Source organism: Chelonoidis abingdonii, chromosome 7 (assembly GCF_003597395.2).
Source record: "Chelonoidis abingdonii isolate Lonesome George chromosome 7, CheloAbing_2.0, whole genome shotgun sequence".
Taxonomy (NCBI): Eukaryota; Metazoa; Chordata; order Testudines; family Testudinidae; genus Chelonoidis; species Chelonoidis abingdonii.
The window spans coordinates 78877801-78898352 of record NC_133775.1 but is presented as its reverse complement, the minus strand read 5'-3'; the positions used below and the strand labels follow the sequence as shown (position 1 = coordinate 78898352).

General features: G+C 42.3%; 1 protein-coding gene across 4 annotated transcripts in view; it reads left to right on the top strand.

Moving 5' to 3' along the window:
• Window positions 1–20552, top strand: part of KCNIP1 (potassium voltage-gated channel interacting protein 1) — a 572709-nt gene that overhangs the window by 538428 nt on the left and 13729 nt on the right. For all 4 annotated transcript variants that reach the window (XM_032768772.2, XM_075068064.1, XM_032768770.2 and 1 more), the window contains exons 3-4: window positions 17403–17472; window positions 19345–19415. In XM_032768772.2, coding sequence (XP_032624663.1) covers window positions 17403–17472; window positions 19345–19415 — 141 coding nt within the window. The remainder of the gene's footprint in view (window positions 1–17402; window positions 17473–19344; window positions 19416–20552) is intronic.

The following is a 20552-nucleotide window of genomic DNA, read 5'->3' as shown; positions in this document are numbered from 1 at the left end:
TAAAGAGACTGATGCAATCTTTTCTTAATACTGATTATCTATGGTGGCCTTAATTTAGTCTCATTGCAAGCTCTTTCCACCTATGAAATGCTCTCTGATGATTTGCTGCCTTCTCATGACATGCCAGATTTCTAGCCAGATTTTTCCAAGTCCTTTGTTCCTGTAGAACCCAATGTGGCTGGAACATTAGATTGGAAGAGTTTGCAACAAAAGCAGTATGCAACATTGTGGGGTTTTGAGTATATAAGCCGTGGTGTATCCACTTTGTCACCATTGGGGATTTCATGCTAGTAATGTGTTGGATGGAAACTTCTATTTTCATTGTCTTTGGGGAACATGAAGTTTTTCACTTGCTGTGGCCCATGCAGTACAAGAAAGTCCTTCAGGCTACTGCTCAAGTGGGACCACAGTCCTGGATCATCTAGACTTAAGGAACTAAATTCAGCAGCAGCCGTTTCTTGCACCTCCACCACACTTTTTTCTGATCTACACTTTTCTTCAAGACTGTGCATGGTTACATACATTTGAGGTGGAGATATGGATGCTGCAGTAGCTGCCAAGTCATCTGCACTCTGACTAACTGGAAGATTAGGCATCTCCTCACCACTCTCATCCTCACTGAGGTCGGAAGCCTCACCATGAACATTTGTGTCTGTGTATCTCAGGAGAGCGCCTTCCTGCTTAGATAGAAAAGCTTTCTTTGCTTTCTTTCTTTTTCTGAATGCTGCCCCACGGGGGTGTTTTCTTCGTTCGCTCATGATTGCTGTTCTGTTCCAGCTATAATGGCTCTCAACACTCAGTTGAAGGGAAAAAATAAGCAGGCTGGTAGCAGGGCCTGAGTGAGGGAAGATATCCATGTCTTAAGGGCCTAACTGGCTCCTACTACTTCAATTGACTGCCTGTTCTCCTCAAGTGGGTTCAAGGAAGCAGCAGGAAACAGGAAGCTCCCTGAGAAGCTGGTGTTAATCAGTCCAGGCTCCTGGGGTTGCTAGAGAGGTACGTAAGAGGCTCCTCCTCCTCTCTCTCCCTGAAGCTCCTGCTGCTTTCTGTTATTCCCTCTCACCTTTTCTCCTACCTGCCTGTTATGTCTCTTGTGCCATCCCTCCTCCAGGACAGCACTCCACCATCTCTGTGCATCTAGAGCAGAGAGAATACATATGCGCCAGCAACAGACACAATTTTCTGCACTCTGGGTCCTAGTGATGCCTCCCCACAGTCTGGCACCTGAGGCAGCCTCCTCAGTTTGCCTCATGGTAAGGTCAACCCTGCCAAGGGGTGCTGTGCAAGCTGCCTCACCCCAGCACTTGCCCTAAGAGGCACGTGTACCTGACAAACCAGCATGAACCACAGTTGCTCCAGAGGGTGGGGAAGCAAGTTACTGAACTGTTACTTGAAAAGATGCAGTTCATTTCCCCAACCCCAGCTGGACAGCATGTGTAGGGTTGGTAGGGCCAAAATAACATCAGTTCCTGCCCATTTGAATGCAGGGAGAATATTAAAGGTCGGAGGGGGGGCGTGTACTCTACAACAGACCCAAGATCTGAGTGATAAGATGTAAGGTAAACCCATATTTCCCTGCTCAGCTGAGTAAGCCAAAGACAGAACGTAGCCTTCAATTTCTCTGTGTAATTTTTCCCCATTAAATGTATGTTTTACTTCTTTCTAAATACATTACAAAACACTTTTTCCTGTATTGGCCACAGGAGATCAGGAATTGTTGTATACCTCTAAGGTCTCTGAAATACCTTGTTATATTGGCTGCAAAATCTGTGTGTGTTCAATTTCACTGAATTTTATTGCTTATCAGTGTAAACGATTGGACCACGTGCACTGTAAAATGTACAGGTACTGCAAATTTCAGCATGGCAGCGCTGTCAATGCATCTGATTCTTGGCCCTGACACTTCTGTTTTCAGAGACTAATTGTGCTATTGTTTTGCAACATGGAGAAATTACCACTCTAGGCAAAAATAATGATTAGCAAGTTCATTTAATCAGTGACTTAGCCCATTTTCTAAGTTCAGCATCATTGAAGATCTTGCTATTAATTCACATTGCCAACACAATCAAGTTTTGCTCCAGGACAAAGCAATATTAGGACAAAGCAATATTAATGGTATGGTTTTCTTCTGCTAAGCACTCAGTGTGCTTAAAGTATTAATATGTTGTGTTTCAGACAAAACAAAAGGGCAGCTTTAGAGTTTTTCAATAAATCATCATTGCAATGGGATGGGTAATTATACACAGCAGGCGCACTGACTCAGCTGTTCCCCTATTTCCTATAGCTTTTAGCCATCTGTTTTTTGTGATGATGTTATAGTGCCATCTGGAGATTCAAATCCCCAGTGGATATATGGTTACTTTTCTATATCTTGCTTACGCTTATTCCCTTTTCTTGGATGATTGTGGTGGTCCTGCTTAATTTACATGATGGCACCTAGCTGTTATGATGACGGGCGCTTTACAAGTGCATATAATGGGCCAGATTGTCTGCTACATCCAGTTTAAACTGGGTGAAGTAAATGGGTGTAGACGACTATCAAGAAGTGACTCACGGATACCCTGCTTGACCCTAAATCCATTTTAGAGCATCCTGGAGGCTGCTCTAACCTGAGTCACTTTATTACCCCCGACCTCTCTAAGCTCATCATCAGAAGCAAAATCTCCACAGGCCAGGACCCAACAACTTAAAGTTGCACCAGACACTGCCAGAAGAACAGATACAAACCCTCCTGCAGCCATATCTATGATTTCTTTCTTTTTTTGTTCAAAAATATACATGCCATTATTTTCATCCTACTAATATAATTTTAAAACAGCTTAAAAAGGTAGGAACTGATCAGTTGTCACTCTACCTTTTATAATTGTAAATGCTTCTCTGAAGACTCTCCTCTAACCTCTTCCTTTTCCACAATAAATTAACAATCCTGGCTTGATAAAAGCCCCAGCCTGCCACTAGCCCCCTTTGTGATCGACATGCTGCTGTGAAAGACTATAAAGACTAGAAACTGCTGCTGTGGGTGCTTACTGTGTCAACGCTTCTATAAGAAGCAGCTTGTGCTGTGACAGCAGTTCTGGCCTGCATGCATGATTACACTTTCTGAATTCCCACATGATTATTTTTTGCTTCTGAAACTCCATCTGGAAGCTGTGCAAGGCTTTGTATCAAATCTTGAGGAATGCTTCAGAAAGGCATTGCTGCCATTGATCATCCTGTTTCAGCTTTCTGTAACTGGATTGTGTTCAGATGCGTATGCTAGTGCCAATTCATTTGCACTTTAATTGATCACAATTTTGTTTTCTAAGAGCCAAATAATGCTCAAGAGTCTTCATTAGTGCTTCAACATGACTTAATCAAGCTGACTCAAAAGATGTAGCTCTTGTGAAACAAAGCAGGTATACCCCATGCTCAGTTTAAATTCCATGGTAGGCAGCAAAAGTTTACCTACTCAAAAATAGTTTCAGCACTTTGGTTCATGCTGAAAGGAATTGGTGTTCCAGATATTCTTTCAGGTGCAGGATATTTACACTGGTACTGGTATGAAAGTACAGGTGGGTTTGTTAGGGGGAGGGATAGGTCAGTGGTTTGACCACTGGCCTGCTAAACCCAGGATTGTGAGTTCAATGCCTGAGAGGGCCACTTAAGGGTCTGGAGCAAAATCAGTACTTGGTCCTGCTAGTGAAGGCAGGGGGATGGACTCAATGACCTCTTGGGGTCAGTTCTAGGAGATAGGATATCTCCACAATTACTTTTTTTCATACTTTTGCCACATTTCTGCACAACCTGTGGTGTACAGCAAGGATACATTCTCTGTTAACCATCAACTAGATATTAGGACTTGCCTCTCCACACATCGGAATCAGGGTTGGTCAAGAAGCATTCACTGACCAAGAGTATGCCAATGATGCTGCTTTGCTGTGGAGAAGTCAAATAACTTCAGCCCCACCCTCCAAGGTCTGCAGGACACCACCTACATTATGGGTTGAACGTCTCATGGCAGTAGACCAAGGTACAGAACTTCGGAGCTGGGCCACCAGAAGCCCTACTGCAGGTGAGGTCGAGTACGGTGGAGAGCACTGGTGAGTTAATCTGCCTAGGCTGCAAGCAAAGTTCAAACGGTCACAGCAAACTGGACTTTCTTTGACAAATAGGTCTCAACGCCTTCTGCACAAAGTCCACGTCTCGCTTATGGATACAGCAACATCTTTGCAATGAGACAAAGCTCAGGATTGATCAAACCTGTGTACCACATGTATTGCTGTATGGCTCAGAAACTTGGATCCACTTACACACAGAGTTGAGGGGGCTAGAGGCATTTCATATGTGCTGTCAGCGCCAAATAGGGTGACCAGATTGCAAGTGTGAAAAATCAGGATGGGGTGCAGGGGGGTAATAGGCGTCTATATAAGAAAAAGCCACGAATATCAGGACTGCCCCTATAAAATTGGGACATCTGGTCACCCTAATGCCAAATTCTGAGCATGAAGTGGGTTGACTTTGTAAGAAATGTCATAATATTGCAGCGATCTGGTCTTTCTTCAGTCACTCATTATATTCAAAAGTGGCATTGCAGGCTCTTTGGCCTTGTCTCTAGGATGGATAAAAACACCCCAGTACACTGTGCTGTTCAGCTCCCCATTGACTCACGAAGAAGTGCATGCCCTGACCCTTCCTGGTGCCACCCAGAGGGTGGCCCCAGAGATTCACTGATTTGCAGGATTCAGCCAGATTTGGGAACTTCACTGCACAATTCCTGGTATGATGCCATCAGCAGTGGTCATTGTTACTGGTACAATAGTCCTCAGGACATTGTGTGTGTTTGATGTTTGCAAGGCTAAGATTTTATCAGAGCTATTTTTAGTAAAAAGTTATGGACATGTCACGGGCAATAAACAAAAATTCACGGAGCCTGTGACCCATCTGTGACTTTACTAAAAAGAACCTGGGGGCAGGACTAGGTAGTGGGGAGGAATGGAGTCTCATGCAGGGGGACTGACAGGACAAGCACCCCGCCAGCAGCTGCAGTGGCGGTGATGGGGGCGCTGCCATAGGGGGCACACAGTCCCCGCTCCAGAGCTGGCTGCAGCTGCAGGAAACAGGTGCGTGGCCTCGGCTGCAGCCTCCAGCAAGCCCGGCACAGCCAGGGAGCTAGGGGGCACTTGGCTCTGGGAAGCTGTGAGGGGGGCACACAGTCCCTGGTGCAGCCCCTGGGGAAAGCTGAGGGGCTGGGGCTCACGGCCCTGGCTGCAGCCCCTGCCAAGCCTGGGATGCCATGGGGCTGGGGTGTGCAGCCCCAGCTGCAGACTCCCACCAAGCCCAAGGACGCTGCAAGACTAAGGTGTGTGAACCCGGCTGCAGCCCCTGCCAACCCTGCAACACCACGGGGCTGGGACGCACAGCCCTGGCTGCAGCCCTTAGCAGAAGCCACAGGGCTAGGGCTGCAGAGTCCTAATTTCAGACAGCCTCAGTTTCAGAGCAGGAGTGCACAGTCCCACCTCTGTTTCCTGAGGCCCTAGATGTCACAGAGGTCCGGTAAAGTCACAGAATCTGTGACTGCCATGACCTCCGTGACTAAATCGTAGCCTTAATGATTTGATCATTTGGATAGTTTCTTGCCAGTATTAATGCACAGTCTTTTTCAGTCTGGTAAGAAGTTACAATACTATTTGCAGGGCCAAATGCTGCTCTGTTTACAACAGTGGGAACATTACCCTTGACTTGAATGGCAATGGATTAACTTCTAGCTGAACATTGCTTCTTTTTTATTTGCACTCTTACGTATCTAACAAGGTGTTTGAATCCATGGAAGAATGAGAAAAGTGACCACTAGTGGCTTTGTTTTTTAAGGTGCTGAAACCAAATGCACTTTTTCAAGAAGCCCACTAACTACTGAACATAAAAAATACCACAGGGCAGGCGTGCAAATCCAGCATCTTGTATTGCTTTTGAAATGTTAAACCACTAAAGAGCTGAGTCCACATAAAGAGAACCACTACAGCAGTTGCAATTCTTTTTGCTGTTTGAATAAGAAATTAACTTTGCGTATTATTTTCAAGACAGTCAAGTGATGTCAAATGATGACTTGCAAGTGCTTAGAATGGATGAAAAGAAAAGAAAACCTAGCAGTGTTCAAAAGTAAGTGTACAGTGGGACTATGTATATACCAAAGAGCACTAAGAAGTCAATATTTATCTCCACTGAAATGGAAGACAGTCATTCCTATCATCTCAGTTATCTCATCATGGGTAACAGCTCTGGATTGTACTGGCATTGTCTCTTTCCGTACAGCTTTGGAATTTAAATTAGAATTTGTAAGCCCTCAGATTTTGTTACCTTCGCTTCTGTTTCCAGGAGCTAAAATTTATTGTCGGGATTATATTCTGTTGGAACACCAGATTTTCATATGCCTCTTGGTTTCAGTCTTCAGAGATGTGATTTTGCAGATGACGCTAAAGCATTGCTTTATACCAGATCTATTCGCCAGCACCACTACAACTGGACTGACATTCTCACTGCAAGGAAGACCAGAACATTTGGAATAGGAGCTGATGGTTCTGTAATTTTGTTTTTTTCGTTATTTAACATTAAAGAAAATATTTTTGCAGTCAACTATTGATTTCCTTAACTACCCAGAACCCTTCATAAATCAGTAGATCAACTACAAAAGACCTAGCCATTTTAGATTCATGCAATCAATCCCAAAAGAAATAAGACTTTAAAAATGTTTCTGAATGGCTTGTTTCCCTTAGGAGAGGATCCCACTACCCTGGGTCCTACCTTTCTTTCTATGTAGGCTGCTGACTGCAAATTCAACATAACTGGAATAAGACCAGTTGACTACAGTTTAATCTTGCCCCTTATTTATACCCACTATAAAAGCTGGCTAACTCTAGGAATGTAAATAGACTACTCTGAACTTGAGAAAGACAAGGTGGGTGAGGTAATATCTTTTATTGGATCAACTTCTGTTAGTGAAAGAGATAAGGTTTCAAGCTATACAGAGCTGTTCTTCAAGTCTGGGAAATGTACTCAGAGGGTACGCACACACTGCAATTAAAAACCCATGGCTGGCCTGTGCCAGCTAACTGAGACTGGAACTGCAGGACTGTTTAATTGCTGCCAGGCTGTTTCAGTACAATGTAGACTTCAGGGCTGGGCTGCAGTCTAAGCTCTGACACCCTCCCACCTCACAGGTTCCTAAAGCCCAGGCTCCAGCCTGAGCCCGGAAGCCTACACTGCAATGAAGCAGCCCTTCAGCCAGCACAGGCCAGCCTTGGGTATCAAATTGCAGTGTAGACATATCCAGAGTGTCGCAGCTAAATAAAAGGTGGAACAGATTGTTCAGCATAAATAGTGAACACATTTCAAGGGACCATTCAAGGTGAAGTGGCCCATTAACACTTCTCCAGTCACGGGGTGAGGTGGGGGGATGAGAGGAAGAATAAAGGAGAAAAAAAGCAGGGTGGAAGGGGTAAGTGATTGTTGTACTAAATCATAAATCTGGTGTCTCTATTCAGTCCATGATTTTTAGTACCGTTCAGAATTATGAATTTAAACTCCTAGATTTGTGTTGTGACAGTGTTGTGCAAGTTTCCTTTCAGAATGAGAACCGGTGTCAGATACAGAGTGAGTGTTTTGTGAAAAAAGTGTTCACCCACAGGTGATATGGCGTTTTGGCTTTTATCATTCTTCTGTGTGTGTTCATTCGCGAGCATAGGGATTGTCTGGTTCACCCACATAGTTGTTATTGGAGCATTTACTATTGTGATAGCATGTGAAGGACCCCTGGATCTTGAAAGGTGTGTTGTGGGGGTACTGAATATCATAGGAGTGGAGATATGGCTGCAGGGTTTGTATCTGTTCTTCTGGCAGTGTCTGGTGCAACTTTAAGTTGTTGGGTCCTGGCCTGTGGAGATTTTGCTTCTGATGATGAGCTTAGAGAGGTCAGGGGTAATAAAGTGGCTCAGGTTAGAGCAGCCTCCAGGATGCTCTAAAATGGATTTAGAGCCAAGCAGGGTAACCGTGAGTCACTTCTTGATAGTCCTCTACTCCCATTTACTTCACCTAGTTTAAACTGGATGTAGCAGACAATCCGGTCCATTATATGCACTTCTTAATTCATCATGGAAAAGGAAGTGTTAGAGGAGAGACTTCAGAGAAGCATTTACAATTATAAAAGGTAGAGTGACAACTGATCAGTTCCTACATTTTTAAGCTGTTTTAAAATTATATTTGCTGGATGAAAATAAAGACATGTAAGTTTTTGAACAAAACAAAAAAAAATAAATCTTCACATAATGTAGCCAACCTGCAGAACTCAGTGCTGTAGGACAGTGGTTCCAAAGTCGGTCTGCCGCTTGTTCAGGGAAAGTCCCTGGCTGGCCAGGCCTGTTTGTTTATCTGCTGCGTCCACAGGTTTGGCCGATCGTGGCTCCCACTGACCACGGTTCACTGCTCCAGGCCAATGGGGCTGCAGAAAGGGAGCCCAGCACATCCCTCAGCCCATGCCGCTTCTCGCAGCCCCCATTGGCCTGGAGCAGTGAACTACAGCCAGTGGGAGCCGAGATCAGCCGAACCTGTGGACGGAGCAGGTAAACAAACCAGCCCAGCCAACCAGGGGCTTTCCCTGAACAAGCGACGGACTGACTTTGAGAACCACTGGTGTAGGAGGCTTAGTCACATACTGGAAGGTGGTTGAAGTTGAGAAAGAATGGTTAATTTAATGATGAATATGTTTGAAGATACATTTATTGCCTACAATAAAGGCAATTAGGTTCTTCAGGGCATACATTTATCAATTTAGGGGGCAGGAAGGAATTTATTTCCCTGGAATTACTATTGGTGGAAACAAATCTCGAAGAACACCAGTTACAAAAAAAGGTAACGGTCTTTTCTTCTTTGAATGACTGCTCATGTCCATTCCAGTGTAGGTGTCTCCAAAGCAGGACCATGAGAGGCAGGTAGGAGTTCATGGACGTGTCGATTGCAATGCAACTCTGCCAAAGCCAGCATCATCTCTTGCTTGCTGGGTGATGGCATAATGGATCATGAACGTGTGTATCAAAAACCATGTCATGGCCCTGCAGATGTCCTGAATAAGGACATATGCAAAGAAGGCCGCCGAGGACACTTGAGCCCTGGTCAAATGGGCCTTCGCTATAGGCAGTGGCTCAGCCTGAGCCAGATCATAACAGGTCCGAATGCAAGTGGTGATCCTCTGGCAGGACACCTTGAGGCCCTTCAACCTATTCACTGTTGTGATAAAGAGACGGGCCTTCAGAAAAGAGCAAGAAAAATGATATGGGGCATGGAGCGTCTGCCATATGAGGAGAGATTAATGAGACTGGCACTTTTCAGCTTGGAAAAAAAACAACTAAGGGGGGATATGACAGAGGTCTATAAAATCATGACTGGTGTGGAGAAAGTAAATAAGGAAGTGTTATTTACTCCTCTCATAACACAAGAACTAAGGGTCACCAAATGAAATTAATAGGCAGCAGGTTTAAATCAAACAAAAGGAAGTATTTTTTCACCTAATACACAGTCAACCTATGGAACTCCTTGCCAGAGGGTGTTGTGAAGGCCAAGATTATAACAGGGTTCAATAAAGAACTAGATAAATTAATAGAGGATAGGTGTATCCATGGTTATTAGCCAAGATGGGCAAGGATGGTGTCCCTACCTCTGTTTGCCAGAAGCTGGGAATGGGTGACAGGGGATGGATCACTTGATGATACCTGTTCTCTTCGTTCCCCCTGGGGCACCTGGCATTGGCCACTGTTGGAAGATGGGATATTGGGCTAGATGGACCTTTGGTCTGACCCAGTATGGCCGTTCTTATGTTCTTCTTATGTTCATACTTGGAAACGAAGTCAAAATGACCTGAGTTTTCCGGATTAGCCTTTAAATACCAAAGGGCTAAAAGCTTTTCAATCAGGCCATATGTGGGCAAGCACTAGATGTGTTGGGGGGGGGAGGGGTTGAGTGCACCAGTGGATGTGTGTGTAAAATAAGGTGCAGGTTTAGAAGTCATGTTTTAAGACTTTTGCCTTCATTGTCATAAGGTGCCCACTGGTAAATTTCTCTTTTGAATCATTGCTTAACAATAGAGATGGGCTGATTTAAAAATCTTGTTTTCCAGTGTAGATGGGTGTTTGAATTTGGGGCTTAGAATAAGACCCCTATTTTTTTTGTTGCAGAGCAGGAAAATATGAGGGGTTGGAAAATTTTTGCTGTAACTAAATATTTAGGCCACTTCAAGTGGCTTCTAGAGTTCTGAAAGACACAAAAAAGGGAGAAAGAAACATAAAACAGCCCACTTCAAAAGAAATCACCAGCAGCTGTTTTATTAGGAGCTTCTCACTTAGAAGATACTGGTCTAACTGGGAAGTTTGCCATACAGTTGCTATATTTAGCAATCATCATTCAGTCTCTGCAAAAAGGAAAAAACAAGGCTCTGATCTTGCTGCCAATGAAGTGAGATACAAGATGGGCTTTTATTCTTTGCTGGAAGCCTAATTCTGTAAGGTGCTGAACACTCCTGTGGGGGCATTCAGCACCTGAAAGGATGAGATCTCATGCTGAGTTTGAGGGTTGATTTTTGTGGCACTTGAGCTAGAGTATGGAGAGGACAAATGTCATGACATTCAGACACAATTAAATATGAATTCAGGTCATTGAAAGGCTGGTTTATTTTTATTTCATTGAAATCTGTCCTAAATTACTGACATCCAGAGAGTGGGTGGATCAGTTTTAGATTTCTTTACATACAGGAGGAAGATGGTCCAAGAGACTGGGATCTGGTTGCACTAGTTTCAGCTGACGAGAGATATGAACTTGTCTGCGATTCGTATCTGTCCATTGACAACATCCAATACAAATCTCCTCCTTTCTCCCCATTGACATTATCTTCAGTGGTTTGCACAAAGCAAGGTGGTTTGAGTTGATTAATTCAGTCAATTTGTTCAGATGTCCTCTTCTCTTTGGTTTATACATGCACATTGTCAGCATGTGGTGTCAGCAAATGAGAGCTTTTAAAATTCTTCCTTTCATGCATTTTCTTTCCCCCATATTCTGTGCTTTGTGTGGGAATGTTATGTCAAAGAACTTTCTGTTCTTTAAAGATAGTTGAACTCAAAGATAAGAAAAACACGACTTGACTATCCCACCCAGCTTTTTGTGGTTGCAATTAAAATGGATTTGATCCCAGATCTCTAAATATTATCCATCCCTAATTAGGCACTCTTATGCTACTTGGGAATGCATCTGTCTGTCTTTGAGAATTAACCTTTTTGGATGCATTGACATGTAGGAATGCATTCATAAATAAATAATATCTTTCCTTTTGGGTCAAAGACAAGTGTAGGATGAAAAGCACTATGGATTTTTTCCCGCTGTGGGGAACCAGACAAGCTTTGTGCATAGAAGGGCTGGCGTAAACATTTTTGGGAGGGCCCGCAAAACAATTTTCATAACTCCAAACATAATTGACTCTTTTAAGGTTTGCTTAGCCAGGATATGAAGTCCCTTGCCAGCAGCCTAGAGCCCTGCTGCTGTTCCTTACAGTCTTGGTGACTGATTTTCCCTGGCTGTCGTCATGCAAAAAAGGGCTGGACTTTTTTTAAATTGAAAATTGAGGTGGCATTTCTAGCTCTCCCAAATCAGAAGACTTGTAGCCTTGAGCTTTGCAGGGCCTGCAGTCTGGCTCGCTGCAGAATCAAACTTTTCAATCAAAACCAAGTGTTATCCTTCACTGACTACAGTGGTGGGGTTGGGTATGCAAGGATTTCAGAAAAGGGCCCTTTGTTAGGACAGTACACAGGTGGGATGTTGTCATCATAACCCTAGATCTTCCACTCATAGCCACCTTCTGAACTGGTCTATCTGTGCCTCAGTTTTCCATCTGTAAAATGGGGATTGGTGTTTCCTTTCTCCCACCCTTTATATGGTTTATTTAGACTGACAATTCTTTCACTTTCTAACTATGTATTTACAGCACTTGCCTGATCGTGGTGGTTGTAGCCTCTAGGCACAACTGTAAAATAAAAATAAGCTGTGCTGTTTGGACGGGGAGCAGGCTATCTATTCATCCAGGTGGAAAGATCTAGTATACCTTGTACCATAATCAACGTGGAGTGCTTCACTATTGTTGGGTTGACAAATGTGGAATCAGGCCATAAATGGTTCACAACTTCATGATGGATATTGCTAACTTCAGCATAGTAAGGCTATCTTATCTTATCTATCAAAGGGACTTATTGTCATTATATCTGAGGACGTCACAATCTGTATTGTATTTAGCCTCACAACACTCCTGTGATGTAAGGAAGTATTAAACCCATTGAAGAGATGGGGAGCTGAAGTAGAGAGAGGTTGAATGAGCTTGCCTAAGGTCACCCAGGATGCCTCTGGCAGAGCCTTGAACCCAGGTTCTTATAATATGTAATTATTGTTTCTTCATGCTCTGAATTTGATAAACACGTGCCAATGGCAGCTTTTTTGTTACCTAGAAGCCTATACAGTGTGTGGACATCAATATCTTATACACGATTTGAGTCAGTTCCCATCTTCAGATATATGTGTGAGGTGTTCATGGAAGTCAAGTTCTCTGCTGACTTCCATTGGATTGTATGTCACATGTAGGTCAGCACAGAATTTGGTCTTCTGAGATTTATGTGTGCATATCCAAGGACTGAACTGCACTGTTAATATGAGACATGAGCAATTGTTAACTTTGGCTTTTCCATATCTAAAATGTTACCCTCTGCCTCCTAAAAATGGGTTAATGCCACAGATATGTGCATTATTGATATCCAATATTTTCAGATGAACCATTTTAAAAATTGTTAAGCTGCCAGAATTGTGGGAAGGAACATGAATCAGGAAACATTGGAAGTGTCTGGGAATTTTGGATTACTAAATCATGGTGCAAAATGCCAATGAATCTCACTGAAGTACTTAGGCAGTAATTTAACTGGCTAAAAATGCAATACATTTCACTTCAAAATGCAAAGAATTGCTAACCGTATTGGATGTTAACATAAAAAGTATTATAATTGAATTCCAGAACATTTTATTGTGCCACAAGCTGTTTTTGTTTTTTTAAACAAACTTCTTTAAAAAGGTTTGATTACAATGGCCGGAAGTAGGCTTTGAAGTTCACAATCCATTAAGAAGAAAGGGGAAGGTTTTTCTGTCTTTCTGCAGAGGAGGCAGAATAGCAGTGCATTGACTTAAAGGAGACTGAAGTAGGAGTGAAAGGTGCCTTCACAACCCAAAAAACTAGAAACTTTTCTCTTATTTTCTCCATTAGTTTTCTTTAACAGGGCACCCAAAAAAACCCTGTAGCCTATACATTACCTCAAAACTCAGTGCAGGTTTGCAAATCTATATCAAGTCGGAGTGTGCATTCAACCCTGAACTAAGAAAAACCTACATATTTTCAGAGTTCATTTTGAAAGTTTGCATTACTCAAATCCAAACCAGTGTGTGATCCTGGAATGTAAACAAAATCTTACTAGGACATAGATCAGGCAAGTGATTTGTATCTTTTTTTTTTCTTGATTTGATACAATTTAACTGTGGTTTATTGGGTAAGTAGGACAAATAATTCTGTCTACAATTCAGTTGTTGTAAAACCTAGGAAACACCATCAATTAGTAGTTTATCAGTCCACAGAGCACTGGGACGCATATTAGAAAACAGCAACCCTAACTGCAGAAGTTAGAGGGGTTGTGGCCTTAATGCAGACCAGAAGTTAGAACCAGTTGTGTTTTCATCCTGGCTCTGGCAATATCTTTCTATGGGTGTGACCCAGTTCTCACAGAAGTCAACGGAAAGATTCTCAGTGAAGTAGCCTTGGGTTAATAGTGGTTTCTATTTATCACCACCACCATCACTCCCATAACTGCATTGGTCATTGGGGCACCATCATTGATGAGCAATCAACCAATTGTCTCCACTCCTTATGATTATGTGTCCATGCTTGAGTCACCACAAAGTCCATTCCTGTCCACTCTTTAATGTCATCAATCCATCTCTTCATCTGTCTACCTCTTCTTTTCTTCCCCTGTACTGTCCCTTGGAGGATGATCTTGGATAAGCCACAGCATCTTGTTACATGGTTGTACCACTTCAGCTTGTGTTTCTTTACTGTCGTCGGGAGGTCTTCATATGATCCAGCGCATTGGGTGTTAATGTTGCAGACCTCTTCATTAGTCACATGGTCAAAGTATGAGATGCCCAGGATTTTACGGAAGTATCTCATCTCTACTACCTGTATTTTCCATTCAAGTTCTGCCATAAGGGTTCATGTCTTGCACATATACAGAAAAATGCATGCAGCAGTTTAAGTTTGGATTCCAGGGAGATGTTCTTGTTCTTCCAAAAAGCTTTGCCACTGCTGCTGTTGTTTGTGCAGTTCTTGCCCAAATTTCTGCTTTGGATCCTTCATCAGTGATGATTGCCCCCAAATACTTGAACTGTTTCTCTGTCTCTAGCTCTTGTCCACTGACAGTGATATGTGAGCTGATCCCATCATGTTTCTTTGTCATCAGCTTGGTTTTCTCTGCATTGATTTCCATGCCATATTTTGCAGAAGTTTCATCCAGTCGTTTCACAAGGTTGGCAAATTCATCTTCGCTGCCTGCCAGGCCATCAGTGTCATCAGCGAACTGAAGATTTGAGATTGTTCACCCCCCAATGCTGACTGTGCATATGTGATCTTCTAGGGCATCAGTCATCATGCACTCAAAGTAGTAAATGTTGAACAGTGTGTGTGAAAGAAGGCAATCTTGCCAGACTCAAACAGTGGTGAGAAACCACTTTCCTATTGTGCCATTGACAAGAACTGCACTGCTGGCCTTGGCATACAGTTGTTTAATGGTAAGAATAAGCTTATGACCAACATTATACTTCTTCATGGTTGCCCAGAAAGCTTCATGCCATACTCTGTCAAACACCTTCTTGAAGTCAGCAAAGACATGGTATATGTCCTGATGGTGTTGTAAATACTTCTCACATAGAACACGAAGGTTGAAAATCTGTTCAGTGGTATTTCTTCCAGCACAGAAGCCAGCCTGTTCTTCAGAGATGATATTCTCTGCTTGTGGCTTCAATCTGTTCGCTATGACTTTCAACGTCACTTTACTGGGATGGCTAATTAAGCTTATGGTCTGGTAATTTTGACACAATTGGCAGAATGATGATTAGTGACTGTATCCACATAGATGGCCACTCACTGGTCTGCCAGATCTTGTTGCAGATCTTGGTGAGTACATCTATTAGTATTTCTCCTCTGAATTTCATCCGTTCAGCTGGGATGTTGTCAATACCTGTAGCCTTTCTGTTGTTGAGTGATTTCACAGCTGTGTCCACTTCTTCACGCAGTATTGGAAAGTCATCCTCCTCTGTTGAATCTGAGCTAAGACACTAGGATCTCCATTTGTCTGATGGTTGTATAGGTCAGAGCAGTAGTTTGTCCACCTATGGATGATGTCCCTTTCTTCTGTAAGACTGTTCCCTTCTTTGTGTTGAATTGTGTGAGCTTTGATCCATCTTTCCTTCATCAGATCTTTTACAGCCTGGAAGGCTCACTTGCTATTTTTATGATTGATACACTCTTCAATATTAGAGCATTGTTTTTCAATCTATATTTCCTTGGCCACCTTCATTCCTTTCTTGATCTTTCTGCCAATTGCTCTGTATTTGTCAGCTCCCTTAGTGCTGTTCTTGTCTCTCTTAAGTTCTCCTCTAATGTCACACATTTGTAGTATTTCATTTGTGACCCATGGTTTTGTCTTCTTACGATATTTCCCAACAATGTCCAGTGCTGCCTCATTCATTACAGCATTGAAATTGTTGGTCATTGTTTTTACGTCTTTCTCTAGAGCAAGCAGCAGGGCAAATTTTCCACCAGTCATTGTGTGGAATGACTCTGCAATGTTTCGGTCTCTGAGTCTTTCCAAGTCAAACTTGGTTCTGGTGAACTTTGGCCTGAGGATTTTCCTTATCCGCAGCCAAAAATTTTTGCATCATAAGGTTGTGATCACTTTCAATATCAGCACCGGGGAAGTTCCTTGTTTTAGTTCAGTTAATCCCAGAATGAAATCGGTTTTGCACCATGATGTAGTCAATTTGGCTGTGATGTAGACCATTAGGTGTGTGCCGTGTTGATCGTCTGAATGCTTTTTGTGCTCCCAATGTGTTTGCAAGAACCAGACTGTTATAGCTGGCAAACTCCAAAAGTCTCAATCCACTCTCATTGGTTACTGCATTACAGAAAGACCACAATAATCTCGCCAATCTGCATGTGCGTCAGTGTCCACTTTAGCATTCCAATCTCCTTGTACAATCAGAATATCTTTCTTATGTACTTTACCGATGATGTCTTGCAGCTGCTTGTAAAAATCTTCAGTTTACTCATCATCATAGTCTGTTGTAGGGGCGTAGGCTTGTACCACTGTCATATTAAATGGCACTGACTGAGCCTGCCTGGACATTGGGCAGCATCCTAATATTGAATTCTTGATATCTTTATGCACAAGAAACCCTATACCGTGGACATGTTTGTCTTCTCCACTGTAATAGAGTGCATGGCCTTCTTCCATTAGTACTTCTCCAAAGTTCTTCCATCTGACCTCAGAGATTCCTAGGAGGTGCCCTATTTGTCTCAGTGTCCTTACATTCCATGTGGCTATGGTGATGTTATCTCTTCCAGGGATCTTCTTTGTTGGGATTACACCAGTAGTATACTTGTCGCATCTGCCCTGGTGGGAGATGGATGGTGCTGTCATTATTAACCCGGGCTGTGACCAGTCCAGCATGGACAGAGTTGACTTGCTCATCATATGGTGTGTCTTGGGCAAATTTCTAACCTGGCAGAGCGCATCCCTCTCCAGGCAGCCTCTTATGACACGCAGGAGGAGCAGTGGGCCTATTCTGTCCCTGGACCCACAAGGGGCATTACTATTTATAAGGACTTAGTAATACTTACTATTAACCCCATACGAGGCTAACATCACTCACTTACCACCAGGGTTCCACTGAAGGTTAATGAGTTAATGTTTCTGTAGGACATCGAAGATGAAGTATTACTTGGTATTAATCTTGTTCATTATCATTATGTGAAGGTCTTACATGGCAAAAGGCATGAATCAACTTCCCACGTTGTCCTACAAAATGGGGATTGAACTGTGGAGGATTTTGTTGGTTTTTTTTAAAATTGTGAGCCAAGCTTATGGGAGCTAGAGAATTCTACTCTTAAGTTTTTTAATTTCTTCAGCTGCATAAATCATGCATACAATATGCTGCAGGAACAAGAATGTAATTGTGTAAATGCTCTCTTTGAGCATGTAGTGCTTGGCAAATGAATCTTGACCGGGTTTTTCTTGGTTTTCCAACAGGAATGTCCTAGTGGGGTTGTTAATGAAGAGACGTTCAAACAGATCTATGCACAGTTTTTTCCACATGGAGGTGAGTAGAGTGCTTTGTAACTGTCAGACTTATTGAAGCATGTCTTAAAATTCATGTCTGCCAGCTAGCAGAAAAACTATGTCATACTGTAACTTTGAATTGATTTTTTGAGTTTTACTGAGGGTTTTTAAATATAAAAATACAAATGAGTAAGAAAATAAATATAGACCCCTTAGAATACCTATTGCATGGAAATACAAGTAAGTCTGCACTAAAGATCATTACTGGGGTCAACCGCCTTTTTTTAAGATGAACACTAGTACACTGCTTAGGGCATTTGACTGGGAATCAGGAAACCTGGGTTTCATCCCTGCTCTGCCTCCCAGCTGCTGCATCACTTCGAACAAGTTATTTCCATTTTCTTTGCCTCTTTCCTGTTCCACACACAATCTCTCCACTCTGTATAGAATATCAACTCTTTGGGGCACAGACTTCTCTTACAATTGACTTTACAGCACCTAGCACGGTGGGGTCTCTCTGATGGGTTCGGTCACAGAGACCCCCTTGGGGCTGTCACCTGCCATGCTTAGACTACCTCTGAGCCCGTTTTCCATGTCAGCTCGGGATTCCAGAACCTGTCTTGTTGAGCCAGACATGCAAACCTGCAGCAACACAGACCCAGGGTCTGAACCACGTCCCCAAAGCTGAAGACCTTTACTGAAAACCACTCAGCACCCAGACACCCAGCACCTAATGGGATCCAAATCCCAAATAAATTTGTTTTACTCTGCATAAAGCTTATACAGGGTAAACTCATAAATTGCTTGCCCTCTATAACACTGATAGAGAGATATGCACAACTGTTTGCTCCTCCAGGTATTAATCACTTACTCTGGGTTCGATAATAAACAAAAGTGATTTTATTAAGAATAAAAAGTAGGATGTAAGTGGTTCCAAGTGATAGTAGACAGAACAAAGTAAGTTACCAAGCAAAATAAAACAAAATATGCATGTGTTTCATCTTTCTTCATATTGTTATGGTTTCTGCTATTAAAAACTGCCCTTCATCTGGCCTTAGAATTTGTTCTTGCTTTAAATGTAAAGACTTCTAAAACCATCTTTAACAATGTTTAACATTCAGTGCAGGCTCTGTAGAAGTCTTTGGGACTTCTCATCGAAGTCTCAATAAAATATATTCAGCTTTTCAGCCTTTATCTTATTGTTTTAAATGGAACTCAAGTGATGTGTCAAAACACTCAGTAAACAGGACAAATCCAGAGTTCAGATGGTCCTATTATTTTTCCTTTCTAACTAATCATCTTTTCTGTTGTATGGCAGAATGGGCTTCCATTAGAGATGGGACTTGCTGCTTTAGTGAACAACTGGATTAGACAGTGAGGCTTTTAAAAAGGATCCGTGGGTCAGTTGGTTATATGGACTGCCCAGCAATCTGTCAGCTAGTGGAATATGCTTGTTTTCATAATTCCTTTCTAGCCACATCCCAGTGAAGGATAGCACCAAAATTTGCTATCAGTATACAGCCTTATAGAGTATTGCAACTCTAGAATACAGTGCATTTTATATGTAGAAAAAAGATGGATGTGAAGGGAACATATGGGCTGAATAATTTGTTGCCTTACTTGAATTGCCCCATGGCCTTAAGTTTCCTTTCCCTCGTTATTTTCCCAGCCTTAAAATCCAGGTCATTGCCATGTTGATAAATTCTTGTTTATTTCATGGGTCTTTTCCAAGTACTCTTAATGAGCCCTGAGTTGTAATTCTTCACTTCTTTATACCAGTTTACAGAAACAATTTCCAAAGAAGCCACATTGGTTACTGGAGGAAAATGAGGCCACGAATGTTGCTAATAGTCATTAGTGAAAGTGTGTGCATAATAAGCTTCAAGGTAATCTATGTCTTTGTGTTTTTCAGATGCTAGTATGTATGCCCATTATCTTTTCAATGCGTTTGACACTGCACAGACTGGATCAGTGAAGTTTGAGGTAACTAACTTGTATCATAGTTTGGTCATCTTTCTCAGACAATCTTAGTGATTTCTACATCCACTCTTCACTCTGAACTATTAGTATTTTCAGGATAAATTGTTGAACTCTTTAGACAAAAATCAACCAGATATTTTCTGCAGGTGGCATTGCATTTTCTCTTTATCTAAGGACCTCATGTTTAATGTTATCAGCACCACAGGAAAAGTTAGTTGTCAAAAGTGGAGAAGAGAGAGAAGTGGAGAGATTTGACAGCAGAATCTGTGGGAGAGGGACGAGAGTGGAGGAGCAGGATGCAGACTGGTAGAGGTGTCAGTGACATGGATAGAACAGAAGGGCCTGTGATGCTTATGTCTTCTATAGTGGTTGAGGTTACTGATGAACATGCAGATGTAGGTTAGAATTAGATGTATTGTCTTCTGAATTCCTTTTTAAAAAATAAACTTATTTGTATAACTAATTGAGCAGCCATCTTCAGGCCTCTGGCTGCCAAAGGAAAAAACATCCATTCATTAACCAAAAGTTGGTCTGGTGCTCCAGCTACAAAAATCTAATTCATCTTTTTATGTGTACAAGGATTTGTGGTACATGGGCATGAAGTAATAGATCTAAGCAGGAAGGACTAAGGAGTTTGAAACAAGGTTCATTGTGTGTCCCAGAATAAAGCCATACTCTTCTACCATATGACTAAGAATATTACTATGTTCTAGAAGGGGCAGAAATGTTTTTGTTCCATTTATTATGTGTGTGGTGGAAAAGGTACCACATGAGTAGAGTGGCTCTCTGTGACAACACCTGTGCAGATGTGAGGTGGACTATATAACACGAGCTATCAAGTTATTCATATGGCAAAAATTATACTAATATCTGAGTTATTCTCTAAGCATGTCCATTATGAATTAGATGTTTCTAGAGAACTAGACTCAGACCAAACTAAATGCTTAGATAGGGAAGGTGTATCATTAACTATCTTTAATACTTGTTAGTTTGTCCCCATTATTGAGCTTTTCCTAAAGCACAGCAAATCCTAATTCCTCCCTGAGCCCTAGCAGTGAAGTTTCTTATGGGCTGTTGCTGTAAGACCAAGCCCTTTTTTGGGCGGTGTGGGGGGTCATTGCCAACAGGCATTGATCTTAA